Source organism: Corvus moneduloides, chromosome Z (assembly GCF_009650955.1).
Source record: "Corvus moneduloides isolate bCorMon1 chromosome Z, bCorMon1.pri, whole genome shotgun sequence".
Taxonomy (NCBI): domain Eukaryota; kingdom Metazoa; phylum Chordata; class Aves; order Passeriformes; family Corvidae; genus Corvus; species Corvus moneduloides.
The window spans coordinates 29,567,380-29,590,638 of NC_045511.1; the positions used below are offsets into that span (position 1 = coordinate 29,567,380).

At 48.7% G+C, this 23,259-nt stretch overlaps 1 protein-coding gene and 1 long non-coding RNA gene across 2 annotated transcripts; one reads left to right on the forward strand and one right to left on the reverse strand.

The window, feature by feature from the left end:
- Positions 1–3,665: 3,665 nt before the first annotated feature.
- LOC116438510 lies at positions 3,666–7,443 on the reverse strand. The gene is made up of 2 exons (XR_004237786.1): positions 7,150–7,443; positions 3,666–5,753 (listed from the first exon to the last, which is right to left on the reverse strand). It is a non-coding gene; the product is annotated as an uncharacterized LOC116438510 (long non-coding RNA).
- Positions 7,444–10,007: 2,564 nt separating this feature from the next.
- LOC116438532 (serine/threonine-protein kinase PAK 3-like) lies at positions 10,008–21,522 on the forward strand. Its single transcript, XM_032097467.1, has 13 exons — positions 10,008–10,987; positions 11,903–11,940; positions 12,343–12,465; positions 12,983–13,105; positions 13,333–13,513; positions 14,509–14,572; positions 15,765–15,813; positions 16,995–17,107; positions 17,628–17,745; positions 18,401–18,500; positions 18,931–19,127; positions 19,726–19,863; positions 21,306–21,522. The coding sequence occupies exons 1-13, from the start codon at positions 10,912–10,914 to the stop codon at positions 21,393–21,395; spliced, it is 1,410 nt and encodes a 469-aa protein (XP_031953358.1). The 5' UTR covers positions 10,008–10,911; the 3' UTR covers positions 21,396–21,522.
- Positions 21,523–23,259: the final 1,737 nt, after the last annotated feature.

Genomic DNA, 23,259 nt, shown 5'->3' on the forward strand with positions numbered 1-23,259 from the left:
TCTGTGGGGTGCCAGGGCCCCCTGTGCGAGTGTTCCCAGTCCTGACAAGGCACAGAGGGACTGTGGCTGCTGCCCTGGCCAGAGGAACTTGCCACCACTGCGTCCCCATGCTCTTTCTGGAGCTGCACCTGCTCTGTACCAATTTGCACAGGTGGCTGGAGGATGCGGAGGGCACAGAGGGCAACTTCTGACGTGCTGGGTTGGTCCTCCATGTCAGAGCCATCAGGGCTGCTGGCAGGGGTTGGATGCCAGGTGGCAGCCTCTCCCTGGGAGCTGGTGAAGCGGGAAATGGCCTCAGGGCTGTTGTCCTGCTTCCCAGCAGTGTGGGAGTGCAGCAGCCTTTGGGCCTCCTCACTGCATTGGTCCACAATGAAATTGACAGTGCCATCAACCAGCTGTTCTGTGTATTCCTCCAGGAGAGGCTGCAGCATCTGGACCATGACCTCCCCATCTGGACCGCAGAGGCACAGAGTGTACAAGATGCTGTTCTCTGCTCTCACTGCCAGCCACCACTGGGACCCATATATTGCCTCTAGCCTCTGGCGCAGCCAGGACAGCATGGGGTCAAGAACATGTTCTTCTTCTTGGAAAAGTTCTGCCCAGACCTTGGGCAGGAGGCTACCCACGGCCTCTGTCCCTGCAGGCCCCTGCTCAGCTGGGGAGGGTGTCCCTTGCAGAGGAACTGCTCCAGGGCGCTGGCAGCTGTTTCCATCCAGAAGGCCAAGAGATCTTTGTGCCTGGCTGCTGGTCTCTGGTGATTCTCCCTGGGGTGTGATGACACACTCTAGGTATTTTTGTTCCTGCAGAGAAAACCTGACAGACTCTATCAGTCTTCTGCAGAGTGGGCACTCTGGTTTCTTCTCTGCCCAACGCAGGATGCAGCCCATGCAGAATTCATGGCCACAGGGTATCACATAAGCGACACCCTCTTGCTTATCATGGCAAATGGGGCAGCTCCACTCTGTTCCCATGGCTCTGTCTGTTCTCCATGGTAATTCAAGGAGTCCTGAGAAGCTGCTCCCCATCACTGGCACTACCAAAGTGTCTCACACAGTGCAACAAAACGGAGAAACCTTGATCCCTTGCTGTCCCTGTGCTCAATCCTCCAGATCCTGTGGACACACATGGCAGGAAATCAGACCTGAGCCAGCCTCAGTCAGGTTCCCTCTGTGCCTGAATGAAAGCCCCAAGGGATGTGAGGTCACAGTCTAACCCTAGAGACATCACAGGTCATTTCGAGGTGACAGCAAGTGTGACATCACAATGGGATGTCCAGCCCTGGGGCACTTGGACCAACATAGCATGTTGAAGGCCACCTTCTGTGTCGGTCCTGGCTGGCACCCAAGCATGCTCCAAAACCCTGTGATACCAACCTTTGTTACACTCATTTTTACACTAATGCATAGGTCTTTTATCCCCACCCTAAGTAAATGAAGTCTAATTGGGCTTCAGGTTGCACATTTCTTCTTGCTCTACATAAGCAAACAAACTAACAAAACTGCTTTAAAATGTATGGCATTCCCTTCAGAAGGTGATTCTTTAGATATATTTTCCTGCTGACAGGTGATCCTGATAGCAGTAGAGTCTATGCTTGCAAGTACTTAGAGGTCTAATTAATACATTTAAAATAAAAAGCGGGGTTTTTTTTTTTTATTTTTAATGAAATCTTTGCACAGTGGTAGGAGAATTCAGTGAAGTACCACAAATCTCCTTGGGGATTTTTTCAAGCAATGGACAACTATGTTTTCCAACTGGATTCAAAATGCATTTTGTGTTCCCCAGGGAAAACTTCTACAACAAACTTGACATCACTCTCTTCGTTTTGAAAACAAACTATTCAAAGGCTTATGATTGATTGTGTGCCCTGCAGAAGAACACTGTCAAAAAGGCTGCCTGGACCTGTCAGGAAAAACAGGTGATGGCTTTGGGATGGGCACCCAAAGCTGCCAACAGCATCCCCCAATGCACCATTCAGCACCAGGAGAAGCCTTGCTTAATTTTTTCAGTATTTTATCCAATTACTCTTTTTTTTTTTTTTTTTTGCTACTTTCAACTTCTGTACATAGTCCTCTCATTCCTTCGATGTTTCTACCTCTTCCCTTCTTTGCACCTTCCCCTTCCTGATTCTCAGTTAAGCTATTTACAGATGGCTTAAGGTCCTTTTTTCACCCACCTGGTACCTGACCTGCCAACACCACAATAATTCTCATTATTTTGTCCCTAATTGACTTCTCTTTGGGGCACTGTCACAGCTGTCAAAGCTTCAGTCTTTCACATTTTCAGGCAGTAGGTGGGTAACAGCCAACAAAGTGATTTCCTAAGGCCTGCCGAGCAATGATGCACTGCAAGCCAGACCTGTTCTCTTTCAGGCAAAGCTTCTTTGAAAGGACTTCAGAATTCTCATCATGAAGCACTGTTGACAGAACATTAGACTGTGAATGGATTTCAAAGCTTGCAAAATGAGACACAAGAACCTTTCTCCCCACCAGAATTTTGGCATCACAATAGCAGTGCTCCATGCTGGCTAGCTTTCCCCAGGATATCCCCCATTTGCACATCCCTCCTGCTGACAATGGGCCTGATCTGGCTGTCATGTGAGGCAGAGAAGGGAACAGGCACCCAGAGAGGGATCTATTTCACTGTGTTTCGGAAAATCACAGCAGAACAACCTTTTTCTGTAAAGTCATCTGAAATTCTCTTTGTGATTGGCAGCAAGAAAAAGACTGCAGGAATTGCACCTTTGAAGTATCTGTCCTAGGCCTCGACTTTTGAAAGACATAACTGGACCCAGAGGTGCCAATTTTTGTACTCAGACCATAAAAGGAGCCTAATCTGGAGGTTGGACTAGTTGATCATCATCGGTCCCTTCCAACTGAAATATTCTAAAGCTTTAAATAGAATAAATACAAAAATTAATATGTGATTGGAACAAATTCTGCAAGCTTGACCATTCTAATCTAATTAAATAATGTAATCTAGAATCTATTCAATAAATTGTATGAAAAAAGTAATGGCCCACAGATTTTCTAAAAACAAAATGCCATAATTATACATCACAAAATATTCATACAAATATAGCAGACATTTCTTAATTAAAAAAAATAAAAATACATGAACAGGAATCGGCCAACCTCTGTGTTTTAGCAAGCTCTTTCAAAAGCTGCTCAGGTTTTAATTTTGAGAACCAAAAGTTAAAGGCTTGGTCTATATGATTTAAGCTGTCAGCCAACAATCTAGATGTCTTCTTGTATTGATGCAATCCTATCTACCTCTTCAACCAATTAGGCAGCCAGTGACATATGCCAACGTCCTTTTTCAATACTCATGCCCTATAAGTCTCCTCTGATAGTTCTATGACTAATCTTAAAAAAATGCGTTAATCAGAAAATACTATTCAATTTAAGAAGACTTCTGTACATGTTGCTGAGAACACTGTTGTATTTGAAATATTGTCATATTTACAGGCCTGAGGCTTGGAGCTCCTGCACTGCCTAGTATCTCCACAGGGTAAAAACTTCCAAGATTTCTAGATGTACAGCGTTGCTGGATGTACAAGTGTAAGGCCCCAAAAACCAACATGATGAGACACTTAAATAGGCTTATGGTTTTTCAAGTACATTGAGTTAGACAAATGGGAGAAATACTGACAAGATATTCTCAAGAGGTCAAAACAACAAAAAACCTTTACTGGCAAGTTAACAAACTCCAATCCTGTTAGATTTTAAGTTACACAAAAATCTGAGAGGAGGGAATTAGAAAAATAAAGAGGAAGAGAGAATTACAGAAAAGAACTAGTATAGCTACTACCACTCCTGGTTCCAGTGGTGTTCAGCTGATAGAAATTCCCAGGGGACATAGGGTCAAGACATGTGGTTGCCACATATCCTGAGTTAAACACCCTTTGGCTTTCCTGGGGCCTTCCCCCACATGGGGCTTCCAGTCACTTGGCCATTTAGGAGCTGGATTAGGGGCTCCAGGCAGAGGTGTGGAGTGTTGCCTCGGGTGTGCCAGGGATTGGCAGCCACTGCTGGGCTGGGATACAGGCCTGGGGCAGTGGGGTGTGTGGAGCAGGGCATCGGCTCACCAGAGCAAAGCCTGATCTGCCCCTTCTCCCACATAAAAACACCTGAAATATTTTGAGCTGGCAAGCCTTCCAGTCTCTCACACTACCCCGTGGCTCAAGACATTGATCGGGATCACAGTAACAGTACCTTTCCTCTCATGGCAGTAGTGGAATCCTAACCTAGCAGAGAGAGGAAAAAGGAAAGAAGAGGAAAGTATACAGGAAATTATATAACTGACAATTGCTATTTCAATAATCAGAAGTCTGAATCTAGTTAAAACAAAAACTGTGCTCTGTGCAAGTTGTTGTTCCCCACCCCGTGAGTCTCTAAAATTGCAGGCAAGGTGTGATACAACCCAGAATCCAGTGGCAGGAAGAGTTCATGAAACCACTTTTTCAGCTGCAGTCACCAAAGAGTCCAGCAGATTGTTCGGTGATTTCCTTTGTGTTTCTTGAGATAGCACTCTTCTTTGGTGAGGTCTAGTATTTTACATACTCTTTACTTATTTATTAATAACATTTCAAACATTAGACAATTTTATAAAACTATTTTTGATACTTGCTGGACTTGTAAGCTGAGCTCCAAATAGCATGGCAAGTTCCATTCAAGACTGTGTATTTCTTAATGATATTGCAATGCATTGCACTTCTTGTCAAAAAAATACAAACTCTAAGGATTGGCCAATTTTCAATTGTTAGACTGCCTTGCCTTCTGGGGTCCATAATCTTACAGGTTCAGGAATTGTCCTAGCTCAGACAAATATACATGTCCCAGATTACCACCTTTATCTCTCCCACCAGCCAGGTTTCCTGTACCCAGGGAAAAAGGATTTTTCCTCTCAGTGGGCACCATGAGAAAATTATATTCTGTAAAAATTGTACTACATAATAGTCTGGATTGCCTCAGGGGTGGGGGGCAAAGATACAACAAAACTCAAGAGGTTTCAACCTCCTCAGGATATCATTTCAGTCAAAGTCCTGGGTTCAGACCAAATACCTTTCCAACTTTACCATACCCTTCAGTGGTTCTCAAACCCAAAATCTTTCTTCTTGTCTTTTATCAGCTCTTATGCCTTCTTTGTCTATAGCTGGAGAGAGGTTTCCAGCTGCCAGCTCTGCTCCTCTGTCAGCCCCTTTTCTCCCTGCTTCCAGGGGCCACCAACAGTTCCACATGCCCTTCTGCACAATCATGCTCTACACATCACCTACCGTTACTACATGTAGTTAGCAGGATTCTGGGACTTACCTGGAAGTAAGTTAAATTAAAAGTAAGTTAAATTAAAAGTAAGTAAAATTACTACACTTGCCTTGGTGTAGTAATTTTATGCTTTGCTCTGAGGAGATGGGAAGAGGTATACAAATTTGCCTAAGGTAAATTTAGGGTGGAACCTTCTCTACCCATTGCGGCAACCAGAGAAAAAATACAAAAAATTTAAAATACTGCTTGCAACAAACTTACATAAAACATATTAAAAAACCTTATCAAGACAAAAACATGTAAACGCTTGCAGTGAAGAACAGCAATTCTTCAGTCCTGTCACCACTTCATCTTTCCATGAAACACCTCTAGAAGGAGAAAATTCAGTCCCACTTGGACCCTCTTCACAGGGAGGAACTACCCACTTGGTATTCTTTTGTTCTCTGCCATAGAAAGTTTTGGTGATCCTTTAATCTAACCAGCAATAAAAGTCTGTAAAAAGAAATTTAGAAGACATAAAAAATGCGGCAATCACTAATAAAACTTATTTGGCAAAAGTTATCTTATTTAAACTATCTAGCACCTTAACAAAACTGATGAGGATTCTTAGCACCCTGCAGTCAAACTTAAGTTAGAATAGCCAGCCATCCTTTTGGGACCTTTTCAGTTTTACGTAAAATGGTTTTTTTGTCAGATCTACACATTCTGTTGCATCCTATTTTGCAAATTTGAACTGAAGTCCATAAACCAAAATTTCTTTTCCAAGGGTCAGGTAGTATTTGTTCTATGCGTGTGATGTTAGAGTGGTCCTCAGGAAAAAGCACATTGCTCTCTTTTCTTTCTTGTTCTCTTACCCCTCTGGCATTTGAAGCCATACTTGCTATTACAATCATTAGGTACAAGGTCCTGCTAGGATGGTTGACTAATTCAGGAACAAACAAACGTGCTGCTGTACTGGGGACATTGCTCTGGAAATGAGCACAAAAGATAAACCACTTAATGTTTTTCATTTTAGAGTTTCTGATTCCATTGTGGCTTTATCTGCAGTGGAGTTACGTTTACTGTACTGTCCAATACAATTCCCTGTGTCCAGAGCTGACTCTAATCACATAATTTAGGAGTCTCCAGCTGTAGATCTCACAGCGATGAGATCAAAAGTCCTTTCCACTTCTGGTTAAGTGGGTCTTTATTCCACATCTCGACATACACTGGTGAGGATATACTTGAACATTCAGGGTTATTAGTGAGACCAAAACAACAAACTTGCATGATGATAAAATAATTTTTCCCGTAAAGGTTACAGATTCTCTAGCAGCAGCAGTTCGGCCTCCAGCCTCCGGTGGCAGACAAGGATCAATACCCACTGCCGCCAGAAGGAGGCACTGCAGGAGCAGTTTGCAAAGCATCATTGAGAATACAGGGATACTGAATCTCCATGTATTTCCTATTTTATTTCCAGAGAGCCTTTTAGGATATTTGAATTCAGCACCTTCTCCCAACTCACTTTTTGGAGGTGGTGCCAAGATTTTGTTTTCTCAGTCTTGATCCTTAAATTTTGAAATAACTAACAGTAACACAGAAGAAGGTCAGCTGTTTCTTGTGCACTGCCTGGAGGTCAGCTGCTTCCCACACTCTCCAGTAATTTTAGTACATTTTGGAGTGGGGATAGAGGTGGATTCTCCCCTCTCCAATGGGTCCAAACTTTTGACACAATAGTTTGTTCTCTGGGCAGAAGACCAGGACTTTTTCCCACGTGCTTTCTCCTTGAAAAGCTTTATTTCATTCCCCCCATTAGCGAAATTCTCAAAACATTCTCCATTTCACTTTCTTTGGCATTATTATTAATTTTCCCGTGTAACTCAACCAATTCTGTTGCAAGGTGACGCACCTGTACTTTGGACTGTGGCTCCTGATAAGCAAAATTCTTCTTTATCAGTGGGCAGGGCTTGGGGTGAGGAGGAGGGAAGAGGATTGGCTTTGCTGAATCAAACCTCTCCTCCAGTGAGTGGAGGGAGGTGACATCATCTTCGGCGAGCCCCACCTCCTTATTTTTTTGGGGCGGGCGGAGTTTAGTGTGAGGGGAGGGGTTTGACTTTGACGCATTAAGGCCCGCCCAGGGGCTGTGGCGGTGATGTTCCAGGCAGGGAGGCCCAGTTGTTCCTCGAGTCTGGGAAGCACTGGTTGCAGGCCTGCCCCAGCAGTATTAACTTGCAACTCTGAAGCTCTTTGGCTCTAGACAAGCGTGTTTAACTGGTTTCTCAGGTTTTGGGCTAGCTGCTTCCCGGCATTCAATTCTTGCTCCGCCCTGAGGCCTGCTGTTTCAGCCTCCGAGGCAATTTGCAGCTGAATCAGCTCTTTCAGCTCGGCAGCATGTATTTCTGAGTCCAACCTCCACCTATATGGCTCCTAGGCCTTTTTGTTTACTAAGGTTTTTTGGTTTTCTTTTACCAACGCTCTTGTCTTCTCCTCAAGTACCTGCGGATGGTGCTAATTTTCCTCAGCCCCCTTCCCTCTCTATAGGGCTGGACAAGCTTTATAAATTTTTAGCAAGTCTGTCAGTGGAGAGCAGATCAGTTTCTATGCAGGATTCCATTGCTTTGCTGATCGAAAATACCAGTTTTGACTGAAAATTTATTTCTTCTTTATTCTGTGGCGAGCAGTTACTGCTGTATAAAATACCCCATGTCATCTCAAGAGTATCCTGCTCACTGCTGCAATTAAAATGTGAGGCCCCAAAAACCTCGCTCAATGAGACACTTCAAAGGACTTAAACTTGTTTATGTACTCTGAGTTAAATAAGTGAGAGAAATACTGATAAGATACTTGCAAGAGATCAAAACAACAAAAAAAACCTTCACTGGCAACTTTAGAAAATCAGAGAACTTTGGCAAAAGAGCAGCATTCAACCAACATAAAACATTCCATAAAGCATTAACTTAGCCCGTTCAACTTAAAAACTCCAAGCTGGTTAGATTTTAAGTTACTCAAAAATCTGAGAGGAGGGAATTAGAAAAATAAAGAGGAAGAGAGAATTACAGAAAAGAACTAGTATAGCTACTACCACTCCTGGTTCCAGTGGTGTTCAGCTGATAGAAATTCCCAGGGGACATAGGGTCAAGACATGTGGTTGCCACATATCCTGAGTTAAACACCCTTTGGCTTTCCTGGGGCCTTCCCCCACATGGGGCTTCCAGTCACTTGGCCATTTAGGAGCTGGATTAGGGGCTCCAGGCAGAGGTGTGGAGTGTTGCCTCGGGTGTGCCAGGGATTGGCAGCCACTGCTGGGCTGGGATACAGGCCTGGGGCAGTGGGGTGTGTGGAGCAGGGCATCGGCTCACCAGAGCAAAGCCTGATCTGCCCCTTCTCCCACATAAAAACACCTGAAATATTTTGAGCTGGCAATCTCCTCCAGTCTCTCACAAGGTTTCCACGTTCCTGTGCTTCTTGGCTGTCAATGCTCCAAAGATTTGTGGCTGGAGATTAAGAAACTTCCACTTTTATTCCTTCCAAACGAGGTAACATGAGGGTTGTTTTTTTGTTTCTTATGCCTTTCCTCCTTTTTATGTGCTCTTCTTGAGATAGTCTCTGTAAAGCCTCTCCTCTCTCCCCTTTCCCACGACAACAGAGGGGGACAACAGAAAAAAATCTATGAGAGGCTAAAAAATGTTAAGAATTACAATTTAGTAAAAAAAAAAAGCAATACACCACAATAAAAAGAAAATTGTACAAAAGAGGTAATGGCTTAACCAACAAAGGTCAACAAAGGTGAAGTGTCACATGGGGCCCCTGGAACAAAGACAAAATGGCAAGGGCTTTCAGAGTGGTTCTGATGGTAGATGACAGCTGCTGGTTGTGCCTGGAGCAGCTCTGGACCTGCAGTGGCAGTTTCCTGCTCCCTCCCTGCAGCAGTGGTGGTGGCAGTGGTGATGGCGATGGGTGTTGTTATAAACATATATTATAGTATTGGCTTCTCACAAAGTATTAAGGTAGATATTATATAATGTTAGAAATGCTTTTTGCTGTGTGGATGTAGTTTTCTCTCTTTTTAGCAAGAATGTTAGCAAGTGTGAGCAAGTAAGATAACCTCCAATCGAGCAGAGGATCAGGCCCGAGAAGCTGCTAATCAACACTTTGTCCAGAGAACAAAAGGGCCCAAAGGCTACTCCGCCCGGAGAACGAGCGGCCAGGAGAGTCCGAGAGCCGCTATCACCGCTCTGCCCGGGGGGCAAAGAGGCCCAAAGCTGCAATCAGCCCTGACTGTCTGGAGAATTAAGAGATCCACCCTACCATCGACTCTTACCTAGCGGGCCCAACCCCAAGAATCAAAAGAAATAAAACCACAAGGCAGAAGACTACGCATGCTCTAAAAAGGCAGAACCAAGGAGTGGCCATGCAGAACAGCTCCGGGAAAAGTTTTAATATGAATAGGGAACAGACAGTAAAAATGGTATAAAAAGGACTCACCTCTAGCATCAGTGTGCTCTTGGCAGAGCGCCAAGGCACCCGGCTGTTATCCCTTTGCTTTATTTTATGTGTCTCTTATTGTCTTTATATTAAACTCTTTAAATTCTAACAGAGAGTGAACCTCGTTTTTCACATACTCCTCTCTCCCTGCAGAGCTCTGTTTGGCAGTGTGGCTACCATCAGTCCGCTGCACTGGGCATGTGTGTGGGGATTGGTTCTGCTGCTTTGCTGCCTCTTCCTACCACCCTGCTGGGCTCCTTTTGGCTTGGCTGGACTCAGTTGATATCAGTGTCACAGCTCTGGGTTGCCTTGTTGTGCTGAAGCGGAGAAACAGTCCCACATGCTGCCATTGCCCTGCTGGTTGCAGCTGTGTCTTGGAGCTCTCACTTCTGTACCAATCCTTGGGAGCCACACCGCCACCCACCCTCAGCCCCATGTCCTAAAAAACATTGTGGAAGGATGAAAATGGGGGAAAAGATGGTGGTGGTGCTGGGGTCCCAAGGCCTCTCTGCTAGAGTGAGCCAGACAGAATGATCCCCCTTGCATTTCATGGCATTTCCCTGCTAAAATCACACCCATGGCTATGATGTCAAATGCTTTGAGTAAATAGTGCTGAAAGATCCATGACCTTGTCTCTGTACCCAGGAGAGACTCTAAATGTAATTAAAGCAGTGCTTCTCCTTGTTTGGTGCTTTCTAGAACTAAGGAAGATCCAGCTGGAACAAGCATTCTGGTTTTTGCTTGGAAGCAGTAGTGGCCAAAGATCACTAATGTGGTTCCTCGCATCCTGGTTCCTTCTCAGTGTTCAGCTTCTCAGCGTGGGCTATAGGAGCTTGGTGTGTTTTCAGAGTTACTCCTAGATGCCTTGAGGTTACGGGCTAGGAGGGCTTTTTGTGCTGCTTTGCAGGCTTTTTTTGGCGCTCGCTGTAGAGAAGGTCTGGTCCTATGCATTAATTCACAAAGCAGCCTAGAGCGGCCGCTATTGTGATGTCAGCGGCCGCATCCCGGCGCTGTCAAGGCAAAAGTTGCCGTGTGCAGAGCAGCTCTGTGGCATGCTCACTGCAGGCGGATCCTGCTGATCGCGGAGGGCTCTGCCAGCAGGCTGCACCCTGACGGGACTCTTGAGTCTTTTTGGTTTTCCCCACAAGTCTTGTCCGGTGCAAACTTGAGCAGCGCTGCTCAAGCCATGGAGGGAATGTGTGCTGCAGTTTGCATGGCATTTTCCGTGGCTTATTCTGGGTACTTTTTCACCCACCTGGCACGTAAGTAGACGTTTTTGTTCGGTGCAGCATATGGAAACCAAATTGCCGTGAAGATGCCTTTAGTGGGGTAAAGCTGCTGTCAACAGCTCCAGCTAAGAAGGGGGTGTCTGTAGCCAGCGGAGTGTGGGCAGCATTTGTAACGGAGCCTGCAGGGGTTCTGCTCCCCCCCATCCCGGCAAGGCCTGTGGCAGTGGAGTGTGGAATCTCCTCAGTTTGCTGGCTGAAGCAAGACATCTTTCAAGATGGGAAGATGCAGAGAGCCTGGCAGGAGTCCTTGTAAAAACTGTGCGCTGCTCTCTAGGACTGAGGGGAAGCATCTTCCCGTCTGCATTCCCTCATCCCAAGGATGTGCCTGTGGAACTTGACATTTCCTGCATGCTAAAGGAGCCATTCTCTCTGTGATGACATCACAGAATCAGCTTGGAAAAGGCCTCTGAGATAGACATTTTTAGAAGAGTTCTTGTATGCTCCTGCACCCAGGAGCTGTTCCTGTGCTGTGTCACAGTAGAACTGCCACCACGGCTGAGGGGGACTTGGGGGAAGCTTTTCTGTGGAATCATTTTCAGCAAGCTCATGGGAATTGCTGCGTGCAATCTCTTCAGAAAACTGAAGTGCAGGAAGGGGAGGAGCTGTAGCTCCTGCTGGGTGGGGTGGGGCAGAAGCATTGACTGGTGCAGAACCACTCAGACTATCTTAGTCTCAAGTTTCTATGGGCTGAGTGGCCAAAGAGGACAACAGGTAGACACAAGGCAGTGTTTTGTGCTGCTGTCTTGCTTGCTGTGTGGCACACAGGTTGCTGCTGGAGGGATGTAGTGAAAGCAAAACGCTCTGCCCTTGGGTTGACTTCTCGGTGGGTTTGCCCAGTGCAGGCAGTTTTCTTGCAGCATCTGGTTCTTCTTCCCTTGTGTGTTGCAGGTCACATTGCCCATGCCTGGAGAGAATCCCGTCCGTGGGTGAGTGGGAAAGGAGCCTTTGGCGTTGGTAGCATTTGACAATTTGGAGCAAGCTGTGAGCTGGGCCTGTTGCAGTCCAGTGCCAGCCTGGTCAGATGAATGAAAGTACAGTCCAGGCTCTTTGCAGCAGCAGCAGCAGCTGCAGGGGATCCCTGCCTGTTTTGTTTCCATGTTCCATTTCAGAGCTTTTGATCAGATGAAAGTGGGGTTGCTTGGTGCTTTGAGCCATGATGGAATTTCTCCTATACAAGAGAGTGCAGTCCCATCTACTTGGCCCATTTTACTTGAGTTTGAACAACTGAGGATCCCATTTCTCTGCAGATGATTTCTCCTTAGTGCATCTGGGTCTAGAGCAGAGTGTAAAGAAGGTTGCTTGTCCCTCATGCTGCTGTCTGTCTGCAGAGCACAAAACAAACCTCAGAGCGTCCTCTGGCTGTGTGTCTTCCTGAAGAAGAGGACAAAGGGGAGGAAGATGCCAACCAAGCTGCATCTGCTGCCACTGCAGGGCCTGAGCATCCAGCATCAGTAAGTGGCAGCTCTGGGAAGCCCTGTGGCTGGAGCAAAGCAGAGCTGCAGGTTTCTGATCAGACAGCATCTCCCGTGCGTGGCTGAAGAGGCTGAGGCCTGGAATCTTTCCAGCACTTCCAGAGCGCTTCCCCCAGCCATGAGCCCTTGAAAAGGGGTGTGGAACTTGGACGTTTAGACATCAGTTTCCCACTATTCTGACAGGGGCCGTGAATTTGTCGTAGCAAGAGACAAGAGGTAGCATTAGGATGTCTTTGCCCTGGGGGACAAGGGAGGCCCTTTGTGCCCTGTGGCTGTGCAGGCTCTCTGTCCCCGCTGAAGAGAGCAGTGCAAAGATGCAGTTCACAGCCTCGCAGGGCATGGAGGAGACACTGTCCCCAGGAGGGACCTGGCCCTCTCCATGGAGCAGCTGTCAGCAGCTAAAGGAACAGCTGAGATACAGCGGGGTCTGTAGCTGAATATATCTTAAGGTTCTGCATGACAGGTTCCTTCCCGTCCCTCATGTATCTGTCCACAGAGCACAGGGGCAGCGTCAGCACCTGCTCTGGCTGCCTCTGTACCCGAGGAGGAGGCTAAAGAGGAGGAGGGTGCCAATGAACCTGCCCCTGCGGTCAGCCCACGGCCTGAGCAGCCCCCATCAGTAAGTGCCTGCTTTGCTTAGCAGTGTCTTTGGTGTCATTTAGTCCCTCGTGTAAAAGCAGCCTTTGGATTTTGCGCCTTGAGTTGGAGAAGTGGGCAGCAAAAGCCAAGAGGTGAAGAGCCCTGGATGTGGCCGGCAGCATCTTCCTAGGGGCTTGCATTTGAAATGGGATCAGAGGGGCATCTCTGCCAGGCACCTTTCTGACCCAAAGTCATTTCTTGTCCCAGAGCTCCACCTCCTCTGTCCTGGCACCTGCACGAGCTGCAGCTGCAGGCTCTGAAGAAGCCTCCAGTCCTCGAGCTGGAAACTCGAGCACGAGCAGCTCGTGCACCTGGAGCACAAGCAGTTCCTCTGGCAGTGCTGAGGAGCTGCAGGAGAAGACAGAGGAGGAGTGCCTGGCCATGCTGAGTATGTCCTGTGTATTCCTTGTCTGCTGGAGCCTTGTGTGTGCATGTGTCAGCATGAGCTCCTCCCACCTCCTGTTCTCCTCAGCGGAGTGTCGGGTCCTGAGGCCTCCCCACAGGACCTGTTGTTGTGCTTTGAGGTGGTGAGAGAGCACCGGGTGTTGCTCCTGCCTCTGAGGGCAGCTCGGCCTGGCTTGGCTTTGCCTGAGCTGCCCTCTACGCAGAAGGGAAGCAAGAAACAGAGATTGTTTCTGGCTGAGCAGGAGGCTGTGATCTAGCGAATGAGTGGGCCTCAAGGAGCTCTGTGGGCCCAGCTCCTGGGGGGCACAGCCAAGGTCATGTTCAGAACTTAGTCCGGTCCTAAAAGATGAGGGACCGCATTCCTAAAGCCCACGCAATGGGTTATAAGATGAGCTGCTGCTCTTGAAAGGGAGAAAGGCATTGTTTAGGCAAAGTGCTGAAAGGTGGAGATCGTGCCTCTGCTGGAAGCACTTTGCAATATTCTTCCTGTTCTGGAAAGGGCAGCTGTTGATAAAAATTGATTCCAGAACCCAAGATACCTGCCTTTACATTTGCAAGGATTAAAGCTCTGGTTGAATGTCACAGAGTGTTTATTCCTAAGAACAGAAAGGTTTTGTTTTTCCTGCTGCCCTTAATGTTTCTAGACAACAATCACTTCTCTTGGTTACTGTTGTCTTTTCTGATCCGTGTCTCCTCTGACTGATTCTCCATGTGCTTAGTTTTTAGTTTAGACAGTCAGGCTTTGCGCAGGCAATCTGTGCTGCAGAGCTGACTGTTTTGTTGCTGTTTTGTTGCTGTGGTGGTAGTGGTGGTGGTGTTGTTGTGGTGCCGTTGTTGTTGTGGTTCGCTGACTGACTGAGAAGAAAGGGCCTGGTGTCCCCAAGGAGAGTGGAGAGAGAGAGTGGGGCTACCTTTCTGATCTGCTGCAGGGTGGGATCTCTGTGGTGAAGTGAACATCTTTCCTTTGGTTTCTTTCAGGGATGCTGGTGAGCGAGGGAGATCCCGAGGCTAAATACACAGAACTGGAAACTATTGGCCAAGGGTGAGCGCAGCCACCGTTCCTTCTTCAAAGGGAGGGGCTGTGTATTTTGCTGGTGTCACATCTCCCCAGCGTGACGTCAGGCAAGCTCCAAAGCTGTTCAGACACTGTGTTGAGATGCTCCCGTCCCTCAGTACTGGTCAGCATTTATAGCTGTGGTCCAAAGGCACGGCAAAGACACCTGGATGCTGGCAATGTCTTTTCTGCGGCAAAGAGCAGCACCTGGGAGATCTCCTGTCCCTCAAGTGTGTGGCATCTCTTTGCCGCTTTTTTTTTGGAGAAACCATTTTTACATGTCTCAAAAGAATACAGAATATGTGGGAATGAAAGGAGCAAAAACTGTGTTGCCTCAAAGGTCAAGTTAGCAGCTGAGAGCTGTCAGGGAACAGCTGTCAGTAGCATTTCTTTCCAATATTTTGCTGAAAACAAGATTCAGTGGTCAGGATGACTGTCACCTAGTCTAGAAGCCAAAAGCAGAGGTGAAAGAAGCAACTCTCTTTTATAGCTGAGGTGGCAAAAGCCAAAGCTTCAGGGAAATGCCAGTGCCGATGCACTCTAGAGGAAAAGGCATCACCTGCCTGATGGCAGAGCCCTCATGGATCCTGTGGGGATTTGGCCTTTCCTGCAAAGAATCCCCCAAGCTGTTCCCTTTTGAAAGCCAGCTCTGCTGACTGTAAATGGGATGGATTTGCAGCATTTCCTCTGGGAGCAGCCAAGTGTACAAGAACTCGCCTGAGGAGTAGAGTCCTTCCTGTGTCTGCCTATGGCTCTGGACCCGGAATGAAGCTATCTAGAGATTCTCCATTTGTGTGTGCAACAATGGGGGCCTTTGGCTGCTCTGGTTGTGGCTGGAGACTACTTTCCTTGCCAGCTGGAGGAAGGATCTGTCTCTAGATCTTTTCCTCCAATGGCTGTTCCATGAGTTCAGGCTTCTCAGAAGGCCTGTGTGGTGTTGCCTGAGTTTGGCAGATAGACTCCAAGGAGAGGTGTGGGAAGGCCCAGCCAGAGTGTGTGCCTGGAAAAATCCCACCCATGTGCACACACGGAAAGAAAAAAGGGAAAAAGACCCAGACCAGAATCTGTCGTGTCCCATTTGAGATTTGCCCCAGGCCTTTTCCTTCCCGCTGGACCACGGTGTCTTGCACTTGCAGGGACTAAAGGACTTCTCCTTTCTCCGCTGCTGTTTTGTTTCTAGGGGTTTCGGCACTGTGTGTATGGCAGTGGACACTGCCACAGGAGAAGAGGTAAGCGTCAGGCAGCGCCGCAGCTTCTGCAGCTCTCGAGTGCCCTCCCCTCTGCTGTGAGCTGTGGCTGAGCTTTGGCTGGCCAGTAGAGCTTTGCTACAAGGGCCAATGAAGTGCAGAGCAGTGTCCACCTGCCAAATACAGTGGGGACAGATTTTGTCCTTCTCAGCTGCCCCGAGGAATGCGAGGAGGCCAAGCGGTTTCTCTCAGAGGAGGACATGCAGCCAGCTGGGTCTTAGTGCCAAGGTGGTGTCTTAGAGCATGGCACTGCTCTTTGGGGCCGCAGCTCAGGATTCCTGAATTCTCGTTTCTGGCTTGTTGCAAATACATGGGAATCATGCTAGTAGCTCCTTAGCCACCTGCAGGGCTGCCCTTGGGAACTGTGCTTCGAGAGGGAGGTCTGCAAGGGGACTCTCAAGGGCCTACGCCATGCTCAGAGCCCGGCGTGCATGGCTAGAGGATCAAGGCGTGGGTTATTCCTTTTTGCAGTCAGGCAGTAATTGCAAATGTCTGTGGTGTGAAGGAAAGTGTTTTAGTGCAGCAAAATGAAAGCTCCTGAAGTGTGGAAGGGCTAGGGCTGTCTTTTTGGGAGGTATCCTCAATGATGTTTTCATCATCACAGCATTTTTCTGTAAAGTGAGTAGGGTTGTATTTCCTGGGGGTTTAACCCTCCGGATGCTTTTAGGATGGCATTTTACCCGTCATGTCTGTAAGAGTTTGCTGTGTTGTTGTGCAATCAAGAATGCCAGCGGTTGCTGGAGTAATGATCGAACCTCCTAGAACTTCCAGTGTTTTCCCAGCAGTTTGGCTCCATTTTCACCGGCACAAAATGGCTTCCTGCTTGCAAGAGGTGTGTGAATGAAAATGCTGAAGATAAAGTAAGGCCCTGGGGGAAGGCTGTGGGCGTAGGGAGTGTTGTTAGAGCTTTGAGGTGGAGAGTTTAGAGCCTGTTTCTCCTGGGTGTACAAAGCAAAGGCTCTCTGGCTCTGTGTCCTGGGACTGGCGCCCAAGCGAGTGGCGTAAGAGGCTCTTGCAAGCTCAGCTACGAATTCCTCTGATGTCCAGTCGCAAGGTGGTTTGGCCCTGCCCAGCTCTGTCATCCCAAAATCACTGTCTCCTCATTCCCGTTGTGGTCTCATGCCACAGCCTTCTTTGGTTCATGGTTTTCCATGTCGTTTCAGGTGGCCATAAAGAAAATCAGTCTCCTGCGAGAGAGCAGCACCGACCTGTGCGTGAACGAAATCCAGGTCATGCGCGACGGTAAGAACGCCAACCTCGTGAACTACGTAGACAGGTGAGTGGTTCTGCTCTTCTGTCATGAAAGGTCATTCCCATCCTGCAAGCCAAAGGATCAACCACTCCTTTGGTGGCTGGCAGAGAACGGAGCTGTTAATTCCTGTTTCTCTGCTGATCTACGGTGTCTTGGGAGGAGATTGCACTGGGGCTGCATTAATCTTTCCTGGCATACCTAGTTTGAAGTGCACTTTCAAAGACCTGACTCGGCCCTATCTTACTGAGCCAACAGCCTCAAAGTTCCCCCCTCCCCGCACTTCATTTTGCTGGGTTTGGGGCTTGATTTTTTCCCTCGGGTCACAAAGCACTGTAGATCTTATTTCCTTTGCCTGTTCCCAGTGTTTTGCATTGGTGTGGATACCAAGAAGTCTTTTAGACTGCACAGAGTTCAAGGCCTGTGGAGCCTAGTGAATGACTATTCACTTGCTCCTGCCTTCCTCCAAGAGAGACATGGAGACAAGAATCCATCAGGTCATGTAACTATGCGCATTCATCTCCAGGCTGTTGTTTCCTCCTTCCAGCTACCTGGTGGACGAGGAGCTCTGGCTAGTGATGGAATACATGGACGGAGGCTCTTTACACGATGTCATTAGGGAGACTTGTATGGCAGAAGGAGAGATAGCAGCTGTCTCTCGGGAGGTGAGGGATGGCGCTTGTGCTTCCCATGGCTTGGGCGGGATGGTCCTTCCCAACAGGTGGTAAGGAGAGGAGTGATTTCATCTTCCCAGCTTGCTTTCTGCCTTTCTGTTACAACTGGCAGCAGCAAGAGCATCTGGAGTGCCTGCCAGCGTGCCCACCCTTCTCCAGCTGTGTTTATTTGTGTTTGCCTCTCTGAATACTTGCCTGGACCCTAAGTGTACTGCATTCCTTCCCTGTAAGAGCAAATGTGTTGGTGGCACAATCTCAGACAAGCGGCAAAGAGATACTCTCAGGGCTCTCACAAAGCTCAGGCTCAAAGGAGATGCTTGCACCCAAAGTGGTGTTTGCAAAAGCATCCGCTGTCATCTGGCTGGAGAGAGCACAGCCACTGCAGCAGCGCTCCTTCAGTGTGTGCTTGCAGGCCACTGGCCAGAGGAACAATTGCCCTTTTTCTCTCAGAAGCGAATATGCCCTCAGTTAAAAAGGCACTGCTGTCCTCGTGTTGGAGCAGCAAGCTCTTGCTCTTGCCAGCAGCCTGTCCTGCCATGGCTCAGCATCCCCCAGCGAGTCACTCTTGCAGGTTTGCCACTTCCCTGCTTGTGGGATGAAATCAGATGAGGAACTCTTAGGCTCGTGTTTCTTTTCTCTCTCTCAGTGCCTGCAAGGCCTAGATTTCCTTCACTCCAAGCAAGTGATCCACCGAGACATCAAAAGCCACAACATTCTCCTGGGCTTGGATGGATCTGTCAAGTTGGGTGGGTGTTGTTGGCCAGGCTCAGCCATGGTGGGCTGCGGTGTGGGGCTGCCTTTGAGTGACTGCCAGGTCCCCAAGAGTGGTGCCCATGGCAGTGCAGGCTGCCCTGCTGCGAGCGCAGAGCACAGCTGCAACATGCAGGGAGGTGTGGCTGGGAAGAAGGTGTCAGGAGTGGCTCTGGATTGTGCGTGTCCTTTCCCAAGCAAGGCAGTTATGGGCTAAAGCTTCAGGGGACTGAAAGCCACTGCCTGAAACTGGAGGCTTTTGCTCAGTGGCCAATTCCGTATTTCCTCGGCTGCAGGCTGGAGGAATGCCAGCCTGGCCCCTTTTGCAGCCAGATTCCACACTGCCTTCTGGGACGTTGGTACAGTGGGGAGTTCTTTGCTTTCCTAATTCATGCCGGCTTGACCAGAGGGCTTTTTTCTCCTCAGCTGATTTTGGCCTCGCTGCTCAGCTCACCCCTGAGCAGAGCAAACGGAGATCAGCTGTCGGGACTACTTACTGGATGGCGCCAGAAATTTTCACCAGGAAGCCCTATGGCCCCAAAGTGGACATTTGGTCCTTTGGCATCGTGGGGATCGAGATGGTGGAAGGAGCGCCTCCTTACCTGAGGAAAACCTCTGCTACGGTATGCTGCAACTGCTCTCAGATACTACTGTCATTCTAACAAAGTCTGCCCCCGTTCTTCGGCCCGGGAAGCTTGCCTAACACCTGAAGACGATAGGTTCCAGGCCGCATAGTCTCTCGTGCTTCTTGTCCAGACCGTCCCCATGGCATTTAATCACAAACAGCACAAAAAAATCCTTTTGTGATGCCTTTTGCTTGATGGAAGCTCTGCCTAAGGGAGCAGTGAGCAGTGTATAATAATAGATATTATTTTATGTAATAATCCTTGGAAACTGTAGAGTTCGACCAAAGTCCCTCTTCCAAATTGCCTGTAAGAGCTGGTGTCGTTCCTCAGAGAAGCAAAGTGTGCTTTTGCCAATGGAGTTGCTCCCAATTTGGTCAGCCAATGAAATCGGGGGCACAGCAGGAGCCTTTGCATAGTGGACTAGCTGTGACTGTCTCTGGCTTTGGGTTCTTTTGTGTGGGGTAGGAAGGGCATGTCCAAGCCTGTGGCAGGGAGGGAAGTGCCACTGGAGAGTGGAGCTTCTCCCGTGGGGTCTGGGTGAGCGGTTTGGCGTGCGAAGGAGACAGGCGGAGCGTGGCGTTTCCTTCTTCTCTAGGTTCGACAGCTGATATGCACCGGGGGCACCCCGAGGCTGCAGAACCCCAGGCGACAGTCCGCTTGGTTGCGAGACTTCCTGCACTGCTGCCTGGAGACAGACGAGGACAGGCGCTGGTCTGCCCAGGAGCTTCTGCAGGTAAAAGGCCAAGCGGCTGCAGGGTGCCCCAGCTGCCCGCTGCCAGGGGCTTCTCATCCGCTCAATCCAAGGCATCAGAGGGGCACCAGTCCTAAGAATCTCCAGTCTTGGGGCTTTTCAAAGAAAAATGAAGGAGAATCCTGAGTGGAGATGGGTTGGAAGGAGCCTTTCAAGGTCACCCAGACCAAGTGGTCCGCAAGGAGCAGGGACGTCGTCAAGTAGATCAGGTTGCTCAGGGCCTCATCTGAGCTGACCTCAAATGTTCCCAGGGATGGGGCTGCGAGCAGCTCTCTGGGCGACCTGTGCTGGTGTTTCAGCACTCTCGTTGCAAAGAGTTTCTTCCTTAGACCTGATCTGAATCTGCCCTCTTTGTGTTGAGAGCCATTATCCCTTGTGCTAATGCAACTGTCCTTGCAAAAAAATATGTCCCCAGCATGCTGTGAAGCCCCCTGGAAGTCTTGAAAGGTGGCAAGAAGATGTGCCCAGGGCCTTCTCTTCTCTAGGCAGAACAAGCCCAGCTGTCTCAGCCTTTTCTCAGAGGAGAGGTGCTCCATGCTGAGATGGTCATTTCTGTGGCCCAGTTTTGTACTTTGGGAACACACTCAGTTTAATGTGGTAGCAAAAGAAGTGAAGTAGAATAATAGCAGGTAGGGAGGGCTGAAAAGGTGGTGGAAGAAGCCAATGAAACCAGCCCCTGGCAATAATTTTGAGATTTGGGTGTGGGAAGGAAGGAAGGAAGCAAGAAAGGAAGGAAGGGAGGGAGGAAGGGAAGGAGGGGCTTTGGGGAGCTCCCAGTGAGCCTCAGAGGGGCCTTGGCTTGGCCTTCCTGCCCCACTTGTAGAGGTTTGTGCCACCAAGGTGGGGACAGCTGAGCAGGACTTGGCCAGGCTGGCCCATTGCTGCCTGGCACAGCCATGTAAACGACGTTGTGGCAGAAAGGGAGCGGCAGAAAGTGCCGCTCGGCTGTCCCTGCTGTGGAGGGAGGTGCCAGTGCTGAATCTGTCAGCCACTTGTGTCAGGGGTTTTCAGAACATGGGCCAAAATCCTGTGGGGATCAGCCTTTCTCCAAGGGATTGGAGTTTCCTGAGGAATGCCTTACGCTCCTCACCTTTTTTTAACAACTGAAATAGCCCATGACTTAGAAAAGGGCAACCTCAAGAAGCCTGTTGAGCATCCTGATGAAAGGAAAACATGCAAGCTGCATTCCCACAATGTGGGCACAACAAAAATCTCAAGAAGCTGCAGACACCTGCAGGATTAATGGATTTGTGGGATTGTGAACCATGTTTTCCTATGGTAGCAAGGTCCTTGACGTGGAGACAAAGGTGCAGAGAGTACCCTCATTTCTACATCTTTCTGGTAACCAGAGAAAGCCTGTTTGAGCCCGTGAGGAGTGGAGTTGGGAAAGCAGAAGTTAATTTCTTCCTTTTCTCTTTGGGCAGCATCCGTTTGTAACCTCAGCCAAGCCGACCTCCAGCCTGACGCCTCTGATCATGGCAGCGCAGCAGTTTATGGCCGACAGGAGATACTAGCCCTGGAAGAGGCCACTTGTTTTTTTGTAGTCTGTAGTTTTTTGTAGTTTGTAGTTTACAGTTCATAGTTTGTAGTTTCTCATTTGTTTAGATTGATAGTCAAAATAAATACTCTATAAAACCTTCATTGGAAGACTCACTTTGTTCTCACCCTGTGGATAGGCTCTAAATTTGCTTCTGAATGGTCAGGTGCTGCTTAAACCTGGGAAGACCCATGGATGGCGCTTGTGGCATGGTTTGGAAGTGGGCAAAAGTCTGCTTCCTTTGTTATCTCCAGGCCACAACCTCGTGTGGAGATACAGGCTCACAGCTGTGAATAGAGGAGGGCAAAACAGGGCAGAGCAGTGGTGTCACTGCTGGGGACGGCGCCGTGGCCCTGGTTGTGTCGCAGCTTCTGGAGAGGTTGGGAGTGTCTGTGTTGCTCTGGGCAGAGGGGCAGGGAGCTGGGCTTCTTCGCAGGCTCGGGCGCAGGTGAGTGTCCAGCGGGCACGCGAGTTCTGCCACGGGAACTGAGGCTGACGTGAGGGAGTGACAACTTGTGCAGTTTGGATCTGCGTGAGCCACGGCTTCTCTCAGCTCAGCACCCACCATGAGGGACGCAACTGCCCAGACAGAGCTGGCCTGGGGTCACGCTGCATGAGAGCCTGGGAGGGGACACAGCCAGGGCAGGTGACCCAAACTGGCCACAGGTATATTCCAGACCATTTGACATCCTGCTCAGTGTTTCAAGCTGGGCGCAAGAAGGAGGAAGGAGGGGACGTTTGGAGTGATGGCATTTGTCTTCCCAAGTCACTGTGAGGTGTGAGGGGACCCTGCTCTCCTGGAGATGCAAAACACCTGCCTGCCCTTGGGAAATGGTGAATGAGTTCTTTATTTTTCTTTGCTTGTGCGTGTGGCTTTTGCATTCCCTATGCAACTGAATTGATCTCAACCTGTGAGTTTTCCAGCTTTTACCCTTCCGATTGTCTCCCCAGGGAGCCAGAATGGCTGTGTGTGGTGCTTGGTTGCTGGCTGGGGTTAAACCACAACATGAGAAATAGAGAAAAAGTGGTTTAAAAGCGAGAGGCAGAGGAATGAAGCTTCCAAACTTTGGGGCGGTGGTGGTTTTTCTGTTTTCCTAAGCCTGCCTTCCTGCAGCCTGCCCAGCATCTGCTCTATTTGCTCTCTGCCTCACAGCTTCCAGTTTTGCTGGGACTGGCCCATTTGGGCCCACTGCTTTCCTCCCAGCAGCACCTTCTGAGTTGTCCCACATTGTGTCGGTACTTTCTTTTCTTTCTTTCTTTATGTCCATAGCAGGCAGCTCTCTGTGGTGCATGGATGTGCCCAGGGAAGCTCCCAGAGGTGCACCTCAGATGGGCAAGGCTCCTTGGAGATGCTACAGCACAGTAGCAGCAGGATAATGTGTATGCAGTGGATGTGTTGCTTGGCTTTCCATGTTTTCATCAATCCTACCCTTTGTAGGCCTGTGTCCCACCTTGTTCAGTGGTGAACATTTTTGAAGCTCTATGAATGTTTCCTGAGACTCGGGATGCAGAATGGCTGAGGTGTTATTTTCAGCCCTGTCACTTCCTAGCTGATGTTAGCTCTGAGGTAAATGGAGAAAATGAGAGGCTTTCAAATGCAGGGAATTACACTGGATATTGAAAGCGATTACTCTTCAGTAGTATTTCAATATAGAGTTGTAGCTCTCAACAACTGGATCAATTTTCCAATGCCACTCTCACTCATAGTGTATGCAAGAGAGTTCATCCAAGGCTTTGGCACATCCCCCCTGTTCTCTTGGTGCCTTGTGCCACAACCAACCCGATAGGGTGTGTGATGTCCATTACAAATTTTTTTCAGGATGAACAAAGATACCAGATCA